Genomic DNA, 20,219 nt, shown 5'->3' with positions numbered 1-20,219 from the left:
TAACTGTTTAACAGCATTATTTGTTACTACTATATATAAAACGGGTCCCCCTTAATGATTCGATTATGAACTTAAATAGAATATTTTAGGATCGCTGGAACTAGTGGAGGAGAAATATGTTTTTTATTGGAATCAATTTAATAATAACTGGTCCACGATTTTAAAACAGTATACTGCATAAGCTGTATGTTTTTTTTAAAATTCTTAATAAAATAATTGGTAAATCTGTAACAGTATAAAATTTAAAATTATATAATCATAAAAGTTAGTATATAAAATATTTATTATTTTAAAATAAGATATATTAATAATATATTTGATATTAAAATAATGAATCTTATTTAACTATATATATAATAAATTTTTAAATGTGAAATATTAGTATTTAATCACAACTTTATTTTAAAAATATTTTTTTTTTTTTGGTTATGAACATATTTTTATATTAGTAAATAAAAATAAATTAACTATATACAATTATTTTTAAAATTTTATATATTCTAACTGCAAATGCTACACCAAAAACTCCATATGAGAGCATTGAGTAAAGAGCATTTGAAAAACATTAGTATCTTGTAAATGATTTTCTAAATAATTTTGTGATAAATGTTAATTGGATAATAACAATCATAATGCATATGTTCTGCCAATCAAACCCTTAAGAACGTATAAATAATTTTTAACAATATATAATTTATAAATTAATATATTTTAATAATTTTGATAAGTAGAGTTTAAATAATTTAATTTTAGTATATTTGAAAACTATATAATTTAACCACACATTAGTGGTCTGTTGGCAAGCGAACAAGTCACACTTTGAGATCTTATATGATAGATGTATGGTTCGAATTGCGGCTGGCAGATTTATAATGATTATCTTGAGAGATTTTTAGGCCTAATACGGAAAAGTCCATGTAATTACTCATGAATTAACATAGAGTGATAACTAGCTTTTTGGATATCTTCGACGAGTTCTTCTACAGGTTATGTCCAGATTTGCAGTGACCGGTCTTTAGGCATTAGTCGGATATTTCTAAAAAGCATATGAATATCAGGATCATCAAAAAAAATCTATATAATAATATTCTTTTGTTTATCTTAAAATATATATTATTAATTTTATTTTTAAATTATTCGAACATGTTTGTTATATATATTTAATAAAATTCTGTAACTTTATATAAATTTTAAATTATAAAAATTCTTTTATTTCAATTTATGTTTATGGTATTTGTATCTTTTTGTGACAAAAATGAGTTAAACCATACCAATTTTTAATATGGAATTTGTAATATTTTTAATAATTTATAATCATTTTTAAAAATTCAATACAAATTTTGAAACTAAAAAATTAGGTTTCTAAATACTTGTTCAAATCAAATTTTGAAATTTAAATAATTATATTATATTATGTGATATATAATATAACTTATATATATATATGTGTCTTGTTACATTTTAAAATATTATAATGTTTTTCAAATAACAAATAAAATACTTTAGAAGAAAAATAATTCATATAACCATTTTTTTTATTTTTGACTTTTGATATAAAAACTAAATACATTTTAATAAATCCAATATTAATCACTTTTTTATTTATTTATGTACTGATTAAAAAAAGAACTACATAGAGAAAGTTGGAGAGTTGCCCCTTTTCGTCCAAAGGTTAGGGTTTTCATTCACATCAATTACAATTTACACAACACACACCAAAAGTCTCTATCTCTCACTCTTGTCTCATCTCTTTAATCCCATTCCTCAAAATTAGGGTTTTTCTACAGGATGATGGTGAAGAAAAGTTAAAACCTTGATTATTTTTTCTTCTGGCTTCTCGTCGTGTTGGGAGATTAGGTATCAACGACTTGAGAACATATATTCTGTTTTGTTTTTTTGGTTAATTGGGGGGCAAAAGAGAGAGATGATTGCGGAGAAACCGGTTTGGGTAAAACACGAAGGATTGCAGCAGATTTTCTCCATTGATGTTCAACCAAACGGTGAACGCTTTGCCACAGGCGGTGGTGATCACAAGGTCTCTCTCTTCTTTCCTCTCGACTGAATTTGGAATCTTAATTGTTACTTCTTAGTTTTTAATTTGTGATAAATGAAATAATAATATATATATTAGGTGAGGATATGGAACATGAAGTCAGTGGACAAGGAATTGCAAAACCTGGATCCAAAAGAGAGGCTTCTCGCGACGCTCCGCGATCACTTTGGGTCAGTCAACTGCGTGAGGTGGGCGAAACACGGGAGGTACGTGGCGTCCGGTTCTGACGACAATGTGATTCAAGTTCACGAGAGGAAGCCTGGTTCTGGCACTACTGAGTTTGGTAGTGGAGAAGCCCCTGATGTCGAGAACTGGAAAGCTGTTATGACTCTTAGGGGACACACTGCCGATGTGGTAATTATTAAAAAAAAACATTTATGTTCTTTAACTTAATTATATTATATATAATTTAACTGAGTGGTATGCTTAAAAGTAGGTGGATATCAATTGGTCACCAGATGATTCAATGCTGGCAAGTGGGAGCTTGGACAACACCGTCCATATATGGAACATGCGCACTGGCATTTGCACTACTGTTCTCAGGGGTCACATGAGCTTGGTCAAAGGTGTTACCTGGGATCCTGTCGGCTCCTTTCTCGCTAGCCAATCTGATGACAAATCTGTCATTATTTGGCGAACTACCGATTGGAGCATGGCTCACAGAACTCTTGGTCACTGGGAAAAATCGGTAATTGCAACTCCTTCTTCTTCTTCTTTTTGTGTAAGCAAATTTATATAAGGATGCGGTAACGACATTTTTTTCTGTTCTTTCTAGCTGGGAACCACATTTTTCAGGCGACTTGGGTGGTCTCCTTGTGGCCACTTCATAACCACCACTCACGGGTTTCAGAAGCCGAGGCATTCTGCTCCGGTTTTAGAAAGAGGGGAATGGTCTGAATCATTTGACTTCTTAGGTCATAATGCTCCGATCGTTGTTGTGAAGTTCAATCATTCAATGTTTAAGAGAACCACCACTTCTAGCGGTGCCCAACGAGCTGTGATGAGCAATGGGAGTTCCAAATCAGTGGGCAAAGATCTTCAGCCGTACAACGTTATTGCAATAGGGAGCCAAGACCGCACTATAACCGTGTGGACAACTGCAAGTCCCCGCCCTCTTTTCGTCGCTAAGCATTTCTTTGGCCAAAGTGTTGTCGATCTATCTTGGTAAATGGAAAAGCTATTATATCTTCATAATGGGTTTGGTTTTTCAATATATGTAAATCTTAGATTCTTTTTGGGGAAAATATTACAGGAGTCCAGACGGATATTCACTTTTTGCATGTTCCTTAGACGGAACAGTGGCGATGATTCACTTTGAACCAAAAGAACTTGGTGTCAGGCTAACAGATACTGAGCTTGACGAATTGAAGAAGAATCGTTATGGGGATGTAAGAGGCCGGCAAGCAAACTTAGTGGAGAGCCCAGCTCAGTTATTACTCGAAACAGTCTCCACAAAGCTAGCCGGTAGTAAGAGGGCGTCTTCAGATGTTCAAGAAAACCAGGTGACAACAACGAAACCACCACCCTCTGCAAACGCGGAGAGTGCTGCAAAGAAACGTAAGTCCTCCTCCCAGGTCGATGGTAATGATCAGAATAAGACAGAAGAGGCTGATACATTGAGTAAAGCTTCAACTCCAAATCGGGTATCTAATCCCGTGAATCAGAAAGTGTATAGAAGGCCTGATGGAAGAAAGAGGATCATCCCTGAAGCCGTAGGAGTTCCCCAGCAGGAGAACAATATCTCCATTAACGAGCATTCCAGTAATTTTCCGCCAGCTCCCTCTCCTGCTCCTCCTAGTAAGATAGGTAGTAGGGACCTTCCTGCGGGGACTAGCATCAAGGACTCATCCACCGCGAAAGAGATAGCGATCATTAACAACGAGCGTCCAAGGAATACAGCTCGTGCTACCATTTCTGAGAGCCTTGTTATCGAGAAGGTTCCTGGAGCCTCTCCTAGAGATGGAGTTTTAAATGTTGAGCAATCTGTAGGTGTAAAGGGATCTTCTGCCTCTAGCACAGGTCTGTTGATAAGGGTGTTTGACTGGAAACAAGGGGAAGAAGCCACCGCCCCTGTTTGCTTAGAAGCTTGTCCAAAGGAGTACGCGTTGGACACTGTTGGTGTAGTAAGTACATCTACCGTCAAGGAAACAGAGGTTATTTGCAAAAGATCAGGTGAAACTCTTTGGTCTGATCGGATTATGGGGAGTGTCACAGTTTTGGCTGGCAATCCAAACTTTTGGGCCGTTGGGTGCGAAGATGGAAGCCTCCAGGTATAATAAGAATAATAATACTCTCTTTTTTTTGCTGAATATATAGTTTTATTGGGACCTTTTGAGAGTGTTTCTAACTTATTTGTGTGAAGGTTTACACAAAATGTGGAAGGCGTGCGATGCCTACAATGATGATGGGATCTGCTGCAACATTCATAGATTGTGACGATAGCTGGAAACTGCTGCTTGTCACGAGAAAAGGATCGTTATACATGTGGGATCTATTCAATAGGAAATGCATCCTCCATGACTCTTTATCATCTTTGGTTTCTTCCGATACCAATTTATCGTCCACCGTACAAGGTATTGCTCATTGATGTCTTCTTTCTAATAATATACAAGCTGGGCTGCTGATACACACTGTTACGTTTTTTGAAGGTACGATAAAAGTCATATCTGTGAAATTATCGAAGTCTGGTTCTCCACTTGTTGTTCTAGCCACACGACATGCATTCCTCTTCGATACGAGTCTAATGTGCTGGCTGAGAGTGGCTGACGACTGCTTCCCTGCCTCGAATTTCAGTAGCTCCTGGAGTTTGGGCTCAGCTCCATGCGGAGAGCTTGCTGGCTTGCAGGTTGATGTGAGAAAGTACATGGCTAGAAAGCCAGGATGGAACAGGTTGATCTTTTGTCTTCCTTTCCCTAAAATAGTGTCGGACCTGAGACGGATCCACATTATTCCGAATTTTCCGAGTCTTATTTATTTCTATGTTTGCAGGATAGCTGATGATGGAGTGCAAACACGTGCACATTTGGAATCTCAATTTGCATCCTCTCTTGCGTTGGAGTCTCCTAACGAGTACCGCCACTGCCTCCTCGCCTATGTTAGGTTTCTAGCTAGGTAAGGTCTGCTGCCCTTTTTCTCATATAAACTCTTGTGTAGATTTTGGGTTTTCTTTGGTTTGTGATTCTTAACTCTCTCTCTCTCTCTCTCTTTCTCTCTCTCTTTACTGAGGTGTGTTGTCTTTTTTTGTCTATAGAGAGGCAGACGAGTCAAGACTAAGAGAAGTGTGCGAGAGCTTTCTTGGACCTCCTACTGGTATGGCTGAAGCAACAACCTCAGACACAAACTTGTCTTGGGATCCATATGTTCTGGTAAGTAATTATCTTCACTTGGTCAAAGATTATTAACCTTTTTCCAAATCACTTAAAAACACTTATCCTTTTTATATTTCCAGGGGGTGAAGAAGCATAAACTATTGAGAAACGATATTCTTCCTGCAATGGCCTCAAACAGGAAGGTGCAGCGTCTACTCAGTGAGTTTATGGATCTGTTATCTGAATACGAAAACACAGAAGTAGCAGAAGCTGCAACTAAGGGGTCGGAACCAACCATAAACTGTAGTGGAGTCCCATCTTCACTGGATCAAATGGATTCTGATCCTCCAGCAGTGACAGCTACAACTCCTTTGACAATAGACAATGACAAACAGGTTTCTTTGGAGACGGGTGTGATGTGTGAGAAACAGGGCTCTGAAGCCCAGGAAAGGCACGACCAGAATTTAAGAGACCCGGGTGCTTGAAACTTCTCACTGTTTCTTGTATATCAACTATAGCTGTTGTTAAAAAATTGATGTTGAGATGTAACACAGGGATATTGAATCGCTTCATTTACATTTGAGTAAAGCTTTTCTAGATTATTGTTTTTATTTCTCAAAATTAACAATATTTTGTACCAACCTATTAAGTTATTGTTTTAAAGCCAATTTCTTCTAAAATCTTTCTTTTTTTTGTTGACAATGTTTTCAACAAAATATAACATGGTTATAATAAGTTATAATTGTTGAAATTATGTTATATTTTGTTGAAAATTTCGGTGATAAAAATATAAGAAGTATAGTTTTAGAAATTATGTTAAATCAAAGATCTCATTTAACATGGTTATCATTATAATATAAAATGTTCTTTTATAATTTTATATCAGAAATATTCGATATTGTTAACATATAAATTTTCCATACGGTTATCATACTATAAGAAATGTTCTATATTGTTACATTGTTTATATGTATGAATTTTTTATAATTTTATATTGCAAACAAATTTTCTGTATTATTTTATTTTCAAACATTCATCAAACATTGTGATATGATTTACATAACGATTCAATTTCAAAATATAGACCTGCAAGGTTTCATTGACAGTCACTTTTGTATTCAAAAATCAAATGCGGCAAACTAAAACAAACAAAAAAATTGGAAGAGATTGGTTAGTTTTGCTCGAGAATGCTATATCACATGACAAATTAGCAAGTTCAAGCTTAGGTGACACTGATGTCCTATTTATTCATTTTTTCCGTCAAAATATTTTAATTAGAAAAGGGCCAAACCCAGACAAGGCCGAAGCCCAATTACACCAAAAGAGGGCTAAAACCCAAACTACTACAGACAACAAGAAAAAAAAACTAAACGGACCCTCGGCCCACTCAGGATCCGCACGACCCAGTCGGATCATGGGCGAATCTACTTGGACCAGGATGGGTGCAACTGCCCCCACAAAAAATTACAACAAAATTTACTCTCACTAGAATAATCATATACCTGCAGCATTGTAGGCTAAAACCTTCTCTTTGCTCCCACATAAACTGATGTTCAAATCCCCACGTACATAATTTTACACTGTTTTTATTATTTAATTTTCTTTATTTTATTTTTCTGATTTAACTTTTTCCATGTGTTATACTCCCTCTATTTCATATTAAGTGTCGTTTTAGAGAATTTTTTTCGTTGCAAAATAAGGGTCGTTTTAGAGTTTCAATGCAAAATTTATTAATTTTATTCTCCATTCTATTTTTCTATTGGTTGAATTGTATCGGTAATGATGTTTTTATATTGAAAATATGCAAAATTAAATACTTTCTTAATCCGTGTGCACAAGTCTAAAACGACATTTATAATGAAACAGAGGGAGTATTTTTTTTACCTCATCGTTCTCTTCCTTAGTTCCTTCCAATATATTTTGGTCATTTATTCTGGTTATTCAGTTAAATTTTGTTTTAATAAATAATTTCAGGTTTTTTTGGTTAGTGGTTCATTTTTTTTCTTCTTTCAGTTATATAAAAAGGTTTTTTTAGCTGTGTTTGTTAGTTTTTTTTTCTTCTACGTGTTTAAGATATAAAACTCATTCTTGTAAAATATCATATAAAACTAACTAATAAAATTTGAAAAAAATTTGCCCCCACTAAAAATATTTCCTAGATCCGCCGTTGAGTCGGATCACAGGTCAAAGAGGCTGACCCGACAGACGTGTGGAGATCTGCTCCAATAACGCGTCACATGTCGTCATCGCCTCGACTTGACCATTCCGCCTCGCCGCCGCCAGAGCACTTCCATCGATATCCTCGTTCGCCGGAGCTCTGTAACCGACAAGCCTCCAAATCGAACCCATAACCTATAACCGTTCTTCACCGCACTGTCATCACGCCGGAGATTCCAGTCACAACCGAAGATCTTTTCCGACTTTGAAACACTTCAAACACTAGACACGCGAACCGAGAACTCTCGTCACCCCATCTTGACGGCAAACTCGCCGACCTTGACACAAAAAAAAAACTAAAAACCTTAACCCAAAGAAACCCGGGTTCCTAAGCGGCAGCGCAGAGCTCTCGTAGTCTCCACTCTCCGAATTCAAAAGTCGGCGAAGGCGAATCTACCGGAGACTTCCTTCCCGGTAGTTAGAGCCGGCGTCGGTGGACCTGAGTAAGCTTCTACCTCCCAGAGAACACCACAACTGGACATGCAAGCCGCTTCTTCTTCACCGGAACCTTCAGACGAGAACGTCATTACTCCACCACCGCTCCACCGTTAGAGATGGAGGCAGAAACAGAGCTCGGATAAGGCGCTCGTTGCCAAGACTATGAAGAATGAGCAAAGGAGAACAACATCGACAGAAAAACTAGGACTCCGGCGCCGGCACGGACGCTCACGCGCCGGCCGGACGCCGGATCCAAAAGCAGATCTAACTTCTCTCTCTTCTCTACAATTGATGTATTCTTCGTCTATTTATTCATTATACAAATTATAATTTTTTGACCAAATTTTTAAGTCAATAGACTATTCAAAAAAGGGTATTGCTTTGGTCTAACAAGTTTGGGGGCCAAATTATGGACATTATTAGGAAACGAGTTCGGGGGCCGAATTGGATTTTGGACAGATTTTTGGAGAAGCGTACCGTTTTCAGTGACTTGTTGAGATAATAAATTGGTCTTTTAAGACTAAAATGGCTCCACGCACTCCGCTCCGCCTACAAACAAGGAGTTAACAAAAAAATACAATAATCTTCCAAGCAGAAGAAAAGATCGACAAAAGCAATTACGTGCAGATTATCATAAATTACCATAACTATAAAGATTTGCGTCTTGGCAGGCTTAGTTTTTTCTTCACTTTTCCTTGTTTTATTTAAAGTCTATACTACGTAATATTCATTTACCAAGCACCACCGTTGAATTAACTATAAGAGGTCCGAGTAAACATAAAAACAACCTTTAGTTCAAAAAAAAAACATAAAAACAACCTTTTCAGTTGAAGTATATCTACATTTCTGCGAAACTATTGATAAAGTTTATGATCTTGATTTCTTTTTCTACTTTGCTAAAACCAAATGTAAATGTATATATCTAAAAGTTTACATTCATTTAATAAATATATTTTGTCATCAAAACTTGACTCAACTAAAATTCTACGAACTAATTTAGTAATTATCCATCAATGTGAACAACAAATTGTTTTGGAACACTCAATGTTTTTGATATTCAGCTAAAGAAAATCGAAGTTGAATGAACTGACACCCACAAAATATGCAACTAATGGAGTATCAATTTGATAAATCAAAAGGCCATCTTTGATTGCGTACGAAAACGATATGGCACACCTTTCAAGCTTACATCACATTTGCGAAAGAATAAATAAGAACATGTTCTTTAGTATTTTAAAAAAAAAACATGTTCTTTAGTCCACCATACACACATATATATAAATCATACTTCTAACGTGTAACATTTTAGTTCTTGTAATGTTATTGTTAAATATTGGCCTATATTGTTGACCTATAATATCTACTATTTGCAGATCTACCTACATTCATTAGAATATTCAAATTAAATATGATATACGAATATGTGTAAGAAAACAATAAATACGCATCCCCAGCTTCTAAGAATGTGGGCGAAATCTTCAAAAAAAAAAGAAGTTTTGTAGGGTGATATATTTAATATGTTTATATTTATATACTCTATAAGAGTTTTTTCCTTTTTGTTGAAAACAGACTAAAATATACTCTATACTCTGTACTCCAAAATATATGAAAAGAGTTATTTCATACTCAATATATTATGTTGTATTCAATGTATATATTAATTATATCACCATGCAAATATATATGTACACTTTCAAAAATTTTATCATATATTTTATTTTATTTTTGACGAAAATCGTTTGTAGTAAATTCTACTAGTTTTAATTAACGATAATTCCACATATACAATAACTTTATTCTATTTAAGAAAAAACAAAACAATCATTTTAGAATTTTTTTTTCAAAAATACAGTCATCTATAAATTATAAATTTTTAATAAAATTAACCAAAATTTACAAAATAATAAAACGTTATCTCATATAAGAGAAATATTCGTTATGATTTTTTAATTATATCAATTATTCTCATTTTGATTTCAACTAATCTTGATTATGTGACAATCATTTTGTAATTAAAAATTAATTTATTATATGTCAATCATTTTGTTAAATTTCTTAAGCAATTTTTCATGATTACACATCCAATCTATAGAAACACATAACTAAAATGAAATGAGATTCAACAAGAATAAGAGATAGTATTGAAACATTATAATGAATATTTATTTTTATATGAGATAAGTTGTATTATTTTTAACTAACTAGATACTGTAACATCTATATTAGCAAAATCAAATGATATTGCAACTGGTGTATAAACTGAACATATCAAGATACATTGGATATATAATATCTTTTTTGTTATTTCTGCAAACTAAATTAAGTGAATGTAAAAAAAATAAAGTCTCGTCTAATTAATATACCATTAATAAATCTAATTTAAAATGTTATTATATTTTTAAAGACTTAAGAAAACAACGAACTATAAATGCTTATATTTTTCAAATGATTATCAAATGCTTTTAGTTCGTAGTATAAAGTAACTGACTAATGAGTAAATAATATTGAACTCCAATTGGTGACTATATTATAGAAAAAGTTATGATGATTTTTTTTCTTCCTTAAGTTTTATATACCAATTAGGTTGTGAATTTTTAGTCAAATTATTTAAATTATTGACAGACGGGCCCTATACTATTTCTTTTAATTCTTCGTGAATAAATAAATTTATGAAAAAGGTTTTCTCCAGTTTTGATAAGATTTTTTCTAACTGATAAGAAACAAAATGAAAAATTCATATTTTTTATTTATTCAATTCCTTAAGTGTACCTCAATAAATTATTGTGTTTTACTTTTATTTTACTTTTTCCAGTCATTCAAAAAGGTCACTAATCGAAGCCAAAGAAGTAATTAGTTTCTTATATATGTACTTAACAAATACATAGTGTTCCTTTTCAAACAAGTCTTTTGTTAGTATTGGAAATTTCTATCGAGTAAAAAACCTATAATTCTTCCAGATTCAAAATCAGCTGTTTTATTTTATTTTTTTGTACTAAAAAGTTTAAATTTAAAGTACAAAGAAACCAAAATCTTTATAGTACTACTAAAAACGCTTTAGTAGTTTTCAAACAAGTTAACCAAAACTTTGATGAACCTTTGTTTCTCACAGCATTCGACAAAAATGCAACAGTATTTCTAATTTCAGTCAAAGAGCTAAACACCAGGTGGCTATCAATAATTTTTGTTTGGAAGCTTCTTCTTTAGCCCATCTATTTATCGGTTTATGATGTAAATATTTTATTTCTATAAATTAAACTACATCCTAATACATACTAACCACCTCGGAAAAGTTAGATAAGATGTTATCAATTTCTTTACGATTATACTTATTCAATTTTCTTACTTTTTTTTTTGCATTGGAATTGTTTTTTTTTTGTTGGAAGTTGAGAGGACTTTGTTTGAACTAGTAATTCATTTTAGAACAAAACGAGACCACTCCCTAGACTTAAGCAAAATTTGGCCAAATATCTTAAATATGTTATTTTCTATGTTTTCATAAGGTTAAAGGACTTTGGACGATTAGTGGTTTTCTTATTTCTACATCTTGACTAGGTTTTAGTAAAGCAATGTAAGTGGAGGGCTTTATTGTCTTTCTCACGTAATCTACTGCTATAAATAATCCTGCCCTCCAAAAGGTTTCTGTCACAAGACTTATTCGTCATTTCTGATTTACTCTCCCAAATGATGGAATTCAATCGTGTTCAATTTCTTCAAAACAAGACTATTCTTGTCACCGGCGCTACCGGTTTCCTTGCCAAGGGTATGTTTCTTTAATTTTTCTGTTTGCTTATGGTTAATTCTCATCAACTTAGTCTAAGATGCATTAAGAGTGACTAATGAATTAGTTTGAAATTTGGGAGAAGAAAAACTCTTTTATCCAAAAAAGTGGGAAAAAAACAAATCAAGATTGGCACATATTATCTCCTTCAATATTTCCTTCAGAATACCGATTAATTTTTAGTCCTTTTTCTCTGGAAATATTTTTTACTACATATGTGTGTGTATATATATATATATGTATATAACACTTTGTATAAGTATAATACTATCCGGATAAGTATGTGCATTTAGTTTATACATAACCATTTCAGGTAGTATCCATATATGAAATGGAGTAGCTAACTATTATCACCTGATACAGTATTATTAATTATCATTAATTTTATTAGTTTTTGTCGAAAAAATTCTGAGAGTACAACCAAATGTGAGGAAGCTGTACCTGGTGGTGAGAGCATCCGACAATGAAGCCGCGATGAAACGCTTACGAGCAGAGGTGATATATTAAGAAAACCTAATTCACTACATAATATGTGAACGAACAAATATTCGTATATGAAAGGAGTGGGTTCATATCTTGATGTTTATTAATCTTATTTGTTGCATGATATATACATTCACAGGTGTTTGAGAAAGATCTTTTCAAGGTGCTGAGAGAGAATATTGGCGAAGAGAATTTAAATACATTGTTGTCTGAAAAAGTGGTCCCGGTAGCAGGTGATATCTCGACCGATAATTTTGGCGTGAAGGACTCCAATCTCAGAGAACGTATGCAAAAAGAAATTGATATTGTTGTAAATGTTGCAGCCACAACAAACTTTGACGAAAGGTACTAGCTACAAGACATTTATACTTTTTAAAGTCAGATATAAATTGTGTTATTTTATGTTGCATATGAAAAAGATATGATATTGGGCTTGGAATCAACACATTTGGAGCTCTCAATGTCCTTAACTTCGCCAAAAAATGTGTTAAAGCACAATTGCTTCTCCATGTCTCAACGGGTGAGTGTTTTACGTTTATTCATCTAGTTTTCTTTAAGGAAATGATTTCAATGTTTATATTCTGTGATATGGTTTTTGAAACTTATAGTCGTCTATGTTTCTTTAGCTTATGTTTGTGGAGAAAAGTCGGGTCTCCTAAGTGAAAGACCATTCGCAATGGAAGAGATTCGTAACGACGATGGTCATCAATTGGATATTAACTTTGAAATGGAGCTGATGAAGAGAAAATTAAAAGAACTCCATGAACAAGATTGTTCAGATGAAGACATTACTCTCTCGATGAAAGAACTTGGAATGGAAAGGTGAGTGTTGTTGATGATCAAAAAAGTCCTTCGTAATTAATTATCAGATTTGATTGATGAAATATAATTTCGTAAGTATGTTGATGATTAGGGCAAAGCTTTATGGATGGCCAAACACATATGTTTTCACCAAATCAATGGGAGAGATGCTTATTGGTAACCATAGAGAAAGTCTTCCTCTTGTCATCATCCGTCCCACGATGATCACCAGCACTCATTCTGAACCATTTCCTGGTTGGATCGAAGGGTTAAGGTAGCTTTCTTGTCCATTGGGATCTGAATCTTGATTTCAGAAGATAAAACCAACATGCCGTTGGTCCATAATAGACCTTTTAACCGGACCCAAAATTCCGAACCGACAAAAAATCAAAGCAAAACTATATAGATACAGATATGGGTATAAAACTTTCTATCCAAAAAAATATGGATCCAATAAGAATTGATATGACCCAATTGAAATCTATTTTTATTATTATTTAGTTGTAGTGAAATTTTATTTGTCAATTTCAGTTCTGTAATATTTATAGGTACTATGAAACTTGGATATAGTAAAGATGAGATCAATTCAGGGGTTAAAATTGCATTTGTAATAATTTAAGGATCTAAAATTATTTTATTTTTTAGGTTCATGGAATAAAGAGCATATTATTAAATTTCCGGTTAATTTGGTTATTTATTTTGGGTAAAATTTCGAGATTTAAGATGGAAAAAAAAACATGAAACAGAATGAGATTTGAGAGATTTTGGATTTTTATTGGTATCAAACATTTGGATAAGAACCGATCCAGACAAGACTGATCTACTTTGAACATGATTAATGGGTGTAGATACTTAAGAACCGGTTCTTAGTTTTTTTAGTTAAAAGTTAAAAGACGGTTTCTTATATTCCGCTAAGAACCCTACCATAAGAATTCCTATTAATCATGCTCATATATTGATCCAAAATTCATCCATCCGAGAGGCGTGGAACCAATAAGAATCTACCCAAACCTAACATTCAGGCTTACCAATCAGCATGTTTAGATTTTTGTATCTTTACGTATTACAAGTATTCACATTAGTAATAATCTCTGAATACTGTAGAACTGTAGACAGTGTGATTGTTGCATACGGAAAGGGAGTGCTCAAGTGTTTTCTTGTCGATGTGAACTCAGTTTGCGATATGGTAAAGTCTCTAACTAGACATGTCCATAATTATTTATCTATTCTAATTTTTATATTTAACAAAATGAGATCAAGCTAGCTCCAAATTTTGATGTAAATTTGATGTAATATGGAAAATGTTGTTGACAGATACCAGTGGATATGGTGGCAAACGCGATGATCACGGCTACAGCTACACATGCTGGAGGTTCAGGGGTTCACATGGTGTACCATGTTGGTTCATCGCACCAGAACCCAGTGACATTTGGAGAGATTCATGAGATTTCCGTTCGTTACTTTACCAAAAACCCTTTGCGTAGTCGCAGTGGCTCGCCCATAGCCGTCTCAAAAGTGAGGCTTATATCAAATATGGCTTTGTTCAGCCTCTACATGACCCTACGTTTCAGACTACCTTTACAGGTACTAATATCATATAATTTTAATTTTTTTAAAAGCATTATGAAACACTAACATCTTGTTTTACGTTTCGCGATATCATTTAGTTTTTATAGAGATATTATTTATGCATTGTGTATATTGATGTATAGTTAATATTTCTCTCTTTTTTTCTTTTTCTTTTTTTAAATCAGTTGTTGAAATTAATTGACATAATATATCCCTGGAGGAGCGGAGATAAATACGGAGACAAGAATCGCAAAATCAATATGGTAATGAGATTGGTAGAGCTTTACGAGCCTTACGTACTCTTCAAGGGCATGTACGTATTAACTTCAATTGTGTGTTGTGACGTTTATAGCTATTTTACATTGTTCTATTTTAAATTTATTACACAATAATTTTTTCAGATTCGAGGATAGAAATACTAAGAGCTTATGCGCCAGTCAAAAGGAAGATGAGACCAAAAATTCAAAGGGATCGATGTTTGATTTTGACCCAAAAGGCATTAATTGGGGAGACTACCTCACAAGTGTACATATTCCTGGCCTCATTACACACGTACTCAAGAAATAAAAACCGCGCAGTTTACTGAACTCTTCATGAAACACCAATAAAAGAGCTACTCGTGATCAAGAACTATAATTTATTTGTACACAATCGTACTTCTTTTGAATTAAAATTTATGTTGTTTTTTTTTGCAATGGAACTAGTGTGCTACTTATTTGACAATACTGATCTCGTAATTCCAATAAGTATGATATATTTTTAACATGATTACCGAAAAAAAAGGATGATATTATCATTTTTCAACAAATATGATATTAAGGTATGCATTATCAGTTAGCCCTTCTAGAGTCGCCTTCGGGATATATATATATAACAAAAAAAAAATATATATATATATATATAACAAAAGTATACTAGTTGTTTGCCTCTTAATGAATAAGATATTACTGATAATGTATTTAATGTATTTTTAGTAAAGTAAACATGAATAATAGACCAACAATATGGTAAACATAATTCCTATCTAACTATTAGTTACTTAAAGAGTATTTATATAAAAAATTGAACAGGAAGACAATAATACATACTTTGAATATGTTTTCATAACATAATGTACTAGATTTTGACCCGCGCTTTCAAAACGCGGGTTTATGTTTGGTGAAAATTTTATATAATCCGTTTTGTATATGCATTTATATAACCCGTCTCATATATATATATGTTTTATATCTGGGTTTATGTTCGGCTAAAACTATACTGTACATGTATTTTTAGGTTTTTAATTTTGAATTAGGTATTTTAAATATAAATCAATATAACAGTTTTATAGTTTTGATCGGTGTTTTGAAACCCGATTCGGACCTGCGGTTGAACGAATTACCGGTTTGTAACCCGGTATTTTTAATATTGTGATTTTTTCTAAATGATAAGACAAATTCGGTGATCATAAGTTGGAAATTTGTTTAAAATATATTTATATTTTTCAAAATCGTTCTAAATGATAATGATTGTTGTCAAAATTAATATTTTTAGAATTAGAAAACCGGTGGTTAATAACAATATCAAACATGGAAATAATCGATGCAGTATCAAACAAAGAAATAATCGCAGGCCGAAATTAAATTAGGAAATCAGTGATTAATGACAAACCAAAAAATAATAAAGAAGAAACTGGTGCAGAATGTCCAGAATACCCTTAATGAATACAAAGGAAATGTTCTTCGGTAGAGATAAAAAGATTAAAAATCTAAAACATGCTTGTACTTTAATAGTATAGATATAAATCATTTATATTTTATTATTTTAAAATTATTATAAAATAAAACTAATTATTAGTATAAAAAAGAGCTACCGAAAATCTGGTCCAATCATAAAACTTAGATAAATTAGAAGTACAATAGAAGAAAATGAAACCGAGCAGCAACTCCAAGTACTTGCATAACAAAATTAAAGATAACTAGTATCAAGAAAATGATACCACCAAGTCATGTGCTCGGTAACAACACTCATCCCACAATTCGAACAATCAACGACCAAAGTTCAGATTCTACAGCGATACCCTAGGGCTTCTTGATTATCTTTGAGAAAAGAGTGGAGATGCTAAGATTTAGGAACAGTGACATTAAGTATCTTAACATCTTGGTAAGGCCTGTCGTTTTTGTCTGTCTTCACTTTCTCTATACCCTGTTCATTTTTAGTTATATGGTTAGACACAATGTCACACTAAGCTAGGAAAACAAAAAAAAACATTTTTTACCTGTACGACATCCATTCCCTTCACAACTCTGCCAAAAACAGTATGCTTATTGTCTAGCCACGGTGTAGCCACCGTTGTAATAAAGAACTGCGACCCATTTGTGTTTGGACCAGCGTTTGCCATTGACACTGTGAACGGCCTGTCATGCCGAAGACTGCAAGGAAAACATAACACAAACTAGGTTTAACATTCATTTTGTTTTTATTAAGACGGCCAAACATAAAAGCAGGCATGGCAGTAAAGAATATGATATACCTTTTGTGAAACTCGTCCTCGAATTCTCTTCCCCAAATTGACTGTCCTCCAGTGCCATCCCCAAGAGGATCTCCAGTTTGTACCATGAATCCTTTGATAACTCGGTGGAAAAGGTGGTTGTCGTAATAGCCATTTCGACAGTGTGTTGTGAAGTTCTCCACTGTTTTGGGACATTCTTCTGGGTAAAGCTTTATGTGCATATCACCCATTGTAGTATGCATGATCTGGAGCAAATTTCCAAATTAAAAAGAGGAGTTAAGAGAGCTATTATGTTAAAGATCCAAATCACAGACTACCTAATGATTAGTAAAACAGTTTGATGGGTTATGAAGAACATACCACGTTCTCTGGGAGAGACGTTGTGGATGAGTTTCCAATGTCTGAGACAGACATAAGTTCATCAGCAGCAGGCTTCTCGTTAAACACATCCCTCCCTTGGCTTGCATCTTCAGGTTCTTCTGGCTCTCTCCGACTGCAGATTTCAATTCTTTATATTAACTTCGGTGATAACAAGTTAAGAAGAAAATATTATAGAGACAGGAGAAAAATGTCTACGGATATCTACGGAAACCAAAAGAGGATGATTTTTCTAAAGATGCAATACAAAAACATGAGATGTTTTAGCCGGATATGTGTCAAGTACCTGAACATATAGATCCTGTGTTTCTTGAAGGCGCAACATAAGATAGTTGGATCAGTTAAAGGCTCCTTGCTTTCATTTACATTTGCTGCAGCTGCTGGAATCTTTCTTACTTTCTTTCCGCCTTGATCACCTTGATATAGTGCAACTCTCAGATACCTTTCATTGCTCTCCACCTTTCCAAGGATCCTTGCAACTGTGTTGGTGTGTAAATTTACTATCTAGGCAAACAAAAGGGTAGACAGCGAAATAAGTCAGCTATCCGCAGAGACCCTAACTTACTTTAACCACGTTAACATATGTTTACAACAAAGTATTTTAGCTTTTGTGATAATTGATTGAATCATGTTCATGTGAGACGGGACACTAGACTGGTATTGCTAATTTAAAACGAAAACAATAAGTTGAATTCTTACTTTTATTCCAAGAAGAGTGGCATATATAAGGAAATTGGAGCTTTCGTCGAAAACTGCATTGGGCTGTGGAGCGCTCTCGGTTTTTTCAAGTTCCTTCTCAACTGCCATTCTTCTACCAAAGTCAATTGCTTCAAGTCTGTACATTGGAGCATCGCTCCTCTGTAGATCTTGGGCCACCTAATAATTTCAGTACAATATATGATTACGCAAGAGTAACGTGAAAACATGCAAGGGCAATGAGAATAGAATATGTAGTCCTACCTCAAGTGACTCGTCATATACCCGCCTTAGTTTACCAGAGCGAAACCAAAACACGCGAATCCTACGATCAGGAGATGTAACAGAAAACTGTTCACCGTCCGGACTCACCTGATAAGAAGTTAATTACATTTAGATACCAAACCACTATGATTTTCACTGGCACATATCATATGGAAAATAGCTAAAAACAAGATCTCTAGGTGGTACCTCAATGGCAGAGATTGATGTTTTACACTTTATAATCTCAAATAGATTCGTGTCACTCTTCAATTTGAAGTCTACCCTACAATACGAAGCAAAAGGTCAAATCAAAACACATTCCAAAAAAAAAATGACAACAAAAATATCTCTAAAATAGCCTCCTCTTCGTGGTATTCTCATCACTATGAAATTTAACCACACAGAAAAGGGTATATTTTTCTGTTTAGGAAAAGCTCCAAATGATAGAAAACCAACAATACTGAAATGGGAAGAATCAAAGGATTTTGGATAAGAAATGAGACAAGAACATACTCATCCTCAGGAAACTGTAGCGTAGCTGGACTCCAGTACTCAATGAGTCCTTTTGTGTCACCAGAAATCACTGTGTCAGACACAGGATTGTACTTCATGACCTTAATAGGATACGAATGTATCTGAACAACAACGACAAAAGATATAACAAACCTTTCAATCTCTGTGATTCAAGAAATAGCAACAAAAGATTATAAAAAAAAAAGAAAAAGAAAGAGACCTGTTTTGAAGCAATGGGTTCATTGGAACCAGAGCGGGGATCATAAACATGCACAAAGGACGAGTCACGGTCACTAACAGCAAGTTTGGCTTTGACATCCCCATGTGCGTAGACCCACTCAACAGCACCGGGAATATAGGGCAAGCGGATCATAGCCATCATATCGTAGTTGACAACATCGTAAATTTTAACAGCATGGTCATCGTTTGAGATGGTACAGCAAAGCAAACCATCAACGCTAACCTGGAAGAAAAATCATTGTTGATAACAGAACACGAAACAAAACAAAAAAACATTCGGAAATTGAGGAAACTCTCACCGCAAGACCTTGAATAGGACCAAGATGGGAGCGGAAATGCTTAGCAAACTCGATGCCAACACCCTTTTTCTTCCAAAACTTCAAGTGGCCTATGAAAAAAAAAAAGAATATATGTTTGTAAAAACTCAAAGAGTAAGTAAACTGAGAGAGAGAGAAAGTAGGTACCATCGATGCTTCCAGTGATGAAGAAATCAGCAGCAGAGACAGCAACATGTGTGACTACATCCCTATGCATGTAACTTTTCTCATACCTAATCCCAAACATATATATCATCAATACCAAATCAAATAAGCTCAATGCGTACACTAAAACTCTAAAACAAAAGGTTACATGTTAGCAGAAGGAAGCGAATCGAGATAAGCTTGTTCGAACTGAAGCGGACGCTTGCGCTTGGCGCGTGGAGCAGGTCCAGGCCCGACCATCGGCTCTTCCTCATCCACCACCACCACCGCTAATTCTTTGGAAGGAATCGCGCTTCCATTATGAGCTTCAGAAGGAATCGCGCTTCCATTATGAGCTTCTTCGTCCATCGATTCCGTGAAAAAAAAACTTCGATTGGAATCACTGGAATTGGTTGCTGGGGACTACTCCGACGCGACTGAGAGAGAGAAAGAGGTGTCGAGATTTATGAACGAAGTTTACCTATTGGGCCTCATATAAGCCCGACTACAAGAGACAAGGGGAAGGGGG

At 34.2% G+C, this 20,219-nt stretch overlaps 3 protein-coding genes across 4 annotated transcripts; 2 read left to right on the top strand and 1 right to left on the bottom strand.

The window, feature by feature from the left end:
* Positions 1 to 1,671: 1,671 nt before the first annotated feature.
* Positions 1,672 to 6,029, top strand: LOC108813174 (protein HIRA). 2 transcript variants are annotated; one of them, XM_018585647.2, is made up of 10 exons: positions 1,672 to 2,035; positions 2,132 to 2,407; positions 2,490 to 2,741; positions 2,829 to 3,217; positions 3,306 to 4,323; positions 4,416 to 4,626; positions 4,702 to 4,942; positions 5,042 to 5,164; positions 5,304 to 5,418; positions 5,502 to 6,029. In XM_018585647.2, exons 1-10 carry the CDS (start codon positions 1,925 to 1,927, stop codon positions 5,844 to 5,846), a joined length of 3,081 nt encoding a protein of 1,026 aa, XP_018441149.1. In that variant the 5' UTR covers positions 1,672 to 1,924; the 3' UTR covers positions 5,847 to 6,029. The 2 variants fall into 2 exon arrangements, with proteins under 2 accessions (XP_018441149.1, XP_018441150.1); XM_018585648.2 differs by lacking the exon at positions 1,672 to 2,035 and having other exon boundaries at positions 2,266 to 2,407; positions 2,487 to 2,741.
* A 5,267-nt stretch (positions 6,030 to 11,296) lies between these two features.
* On the top strand, positions 11,297 to 15,393 carry LOC108807270 (probable fatty acyl-CoA reductase 5). The gene is made up of 10 exons (XM_018579536.2): positions 11,297 to 11,776; positions 12,186 to 12,289; positions 12,417 to 12,622; positions 12,697 to 12,797; positions 12,904 to 13,099; positions 13,191 to 13,352; positions 14,183 to 14,264; positions 14,393 to 14,662; positions 14,833 to 14,960; positions 15,049 to 15,393. Exons 1-10 carry the CDS (start codon positions 11,698 to 11,700, stop codon positions 15,212 to 15,214), a joined length of 1,494 nt encoding a protein of 497 aa, XP_018435038.1. The 5' UTR covers positions 11,297 to 11,697; the 3' UTR covers positions 15,215 to 15,393.
* Positions 15,394 to 16,507: 1,114 nt separating this feature from the next.
* Positions 16,508 to 20,135, bottom strand: LOC108805654 (peptidyl-prolyl cis-trans isomerase CYP71). The gene is made up of 13 exons (XM_018577587.2): positions 19,860 to 20,135; positions 19,694 to 19,779; positions 19,529 to 19,617; positions 19,210 to 19,452; positions 18,990 to 19,111; positions 18,684 to 18,759; positions 18,477 to 18,584; positions 18,216 to 18,392; positions 17,803 to 18,020; positions 17,499 to 17,631; positions 17,160 to 17,383; positions 16,905 to 17,058; positions 16,508 to 16,831 (listed from the first exon to the last, which is right to left on the bottom strand). Exons 1-13 carry the CDS (start codon positions 20,057 to 20,059, stop codon positions 16,748 to 16,750), a joined length of 1,914 nt encoding a protein of 637 aa, XP_018433089.1. The 5' UTR covers positions 20,060 to 20,135; the 3' UTR covers positions 16,508 to 16,747.
* Positions 20,136 to 20,219: the final 84 nt, after the last annotated feature.

This window comes from Raphanus sativus, chromosome 6 (assembly GCF_000801105.2).
Source record: "Raphanus sativus cultivar WK10039 chromosome 6, ASM80110v3, whole genome shotgun sequence".
NCBI lineage: Eukaryota > Viridiplantae > Streptophyta > Magnoliopsida > Brassicales > Brassicaceae > Raphanus > Raphanus sativus.
This window is presented reverse-complemented; position numbering and strand designations above follow the sequence as displayed.

Bases quoted from the DNA above. Each gene is read 5' to 3' on its own strand.
- LOC108807270 (XM_018579536.2), top strand. From the start codon at position 11,698: ATGATGGAATTCAATCGTGTTCAATTTCTTCAAAACAAGACTATTCTT. The intron at 13,353-14,182 runs GTAGCTTTCTTG...TGAATACTGTAG, and splicing joins GGTTGGATCGAAGGGTTAAG to AACTGTAGACAGTGTGATTG. The intron at 14,961-15,048 runs GTACGTATTAAC...TAATTTTTTCAG, and splicing joins TACGTACTCTTCAAGGGCAT to ATTCGAGGATAGAAATACTA.
- LOC108813174 (XM_018585647.2), top strand. From the start codon at position 1,925: ATGATTGCGGAGAAACCGGTTTGGGTAAAACACGAAGGATTGCAGCAG. The intron at 2,036-2,131 runs GTCTCTCTCTTC...TATATATATTAG, and splicing joins CAGGCGGTGGTGATCACAAG to GTGAGGATATGGAACATGAA. The intron at 5,419-5,501 runs GTAAGTAATTAT...TTATATTTCCAG, and splicing joins CTTGGGATCCATATGTTCTG to GGGGTGAAGAAGCATAAACT.
- LOC108805654 (XM_018577587.2), bottom strand. From the start codon at position 20,059: ATGGACGAAGAAGCTCATAATGGAAGCGCGATTCCTTCTGAAGCTCAT. The intron at 19,453-19,528 runs GTGAGAGTTTCC...TTTTTCTTCCAG, and splicing joins GTCCTATTCAAGGTCTTGCG to GTTAGCGTTGATGGTTTGCT. The intron at 16,832-16,904 runs GTAAAAAATGTT...AAAAATGAACAG, and splicing joins AGGGAATGGATGTCGTACAG to GGTATAGAGAAAGTGAAGAC.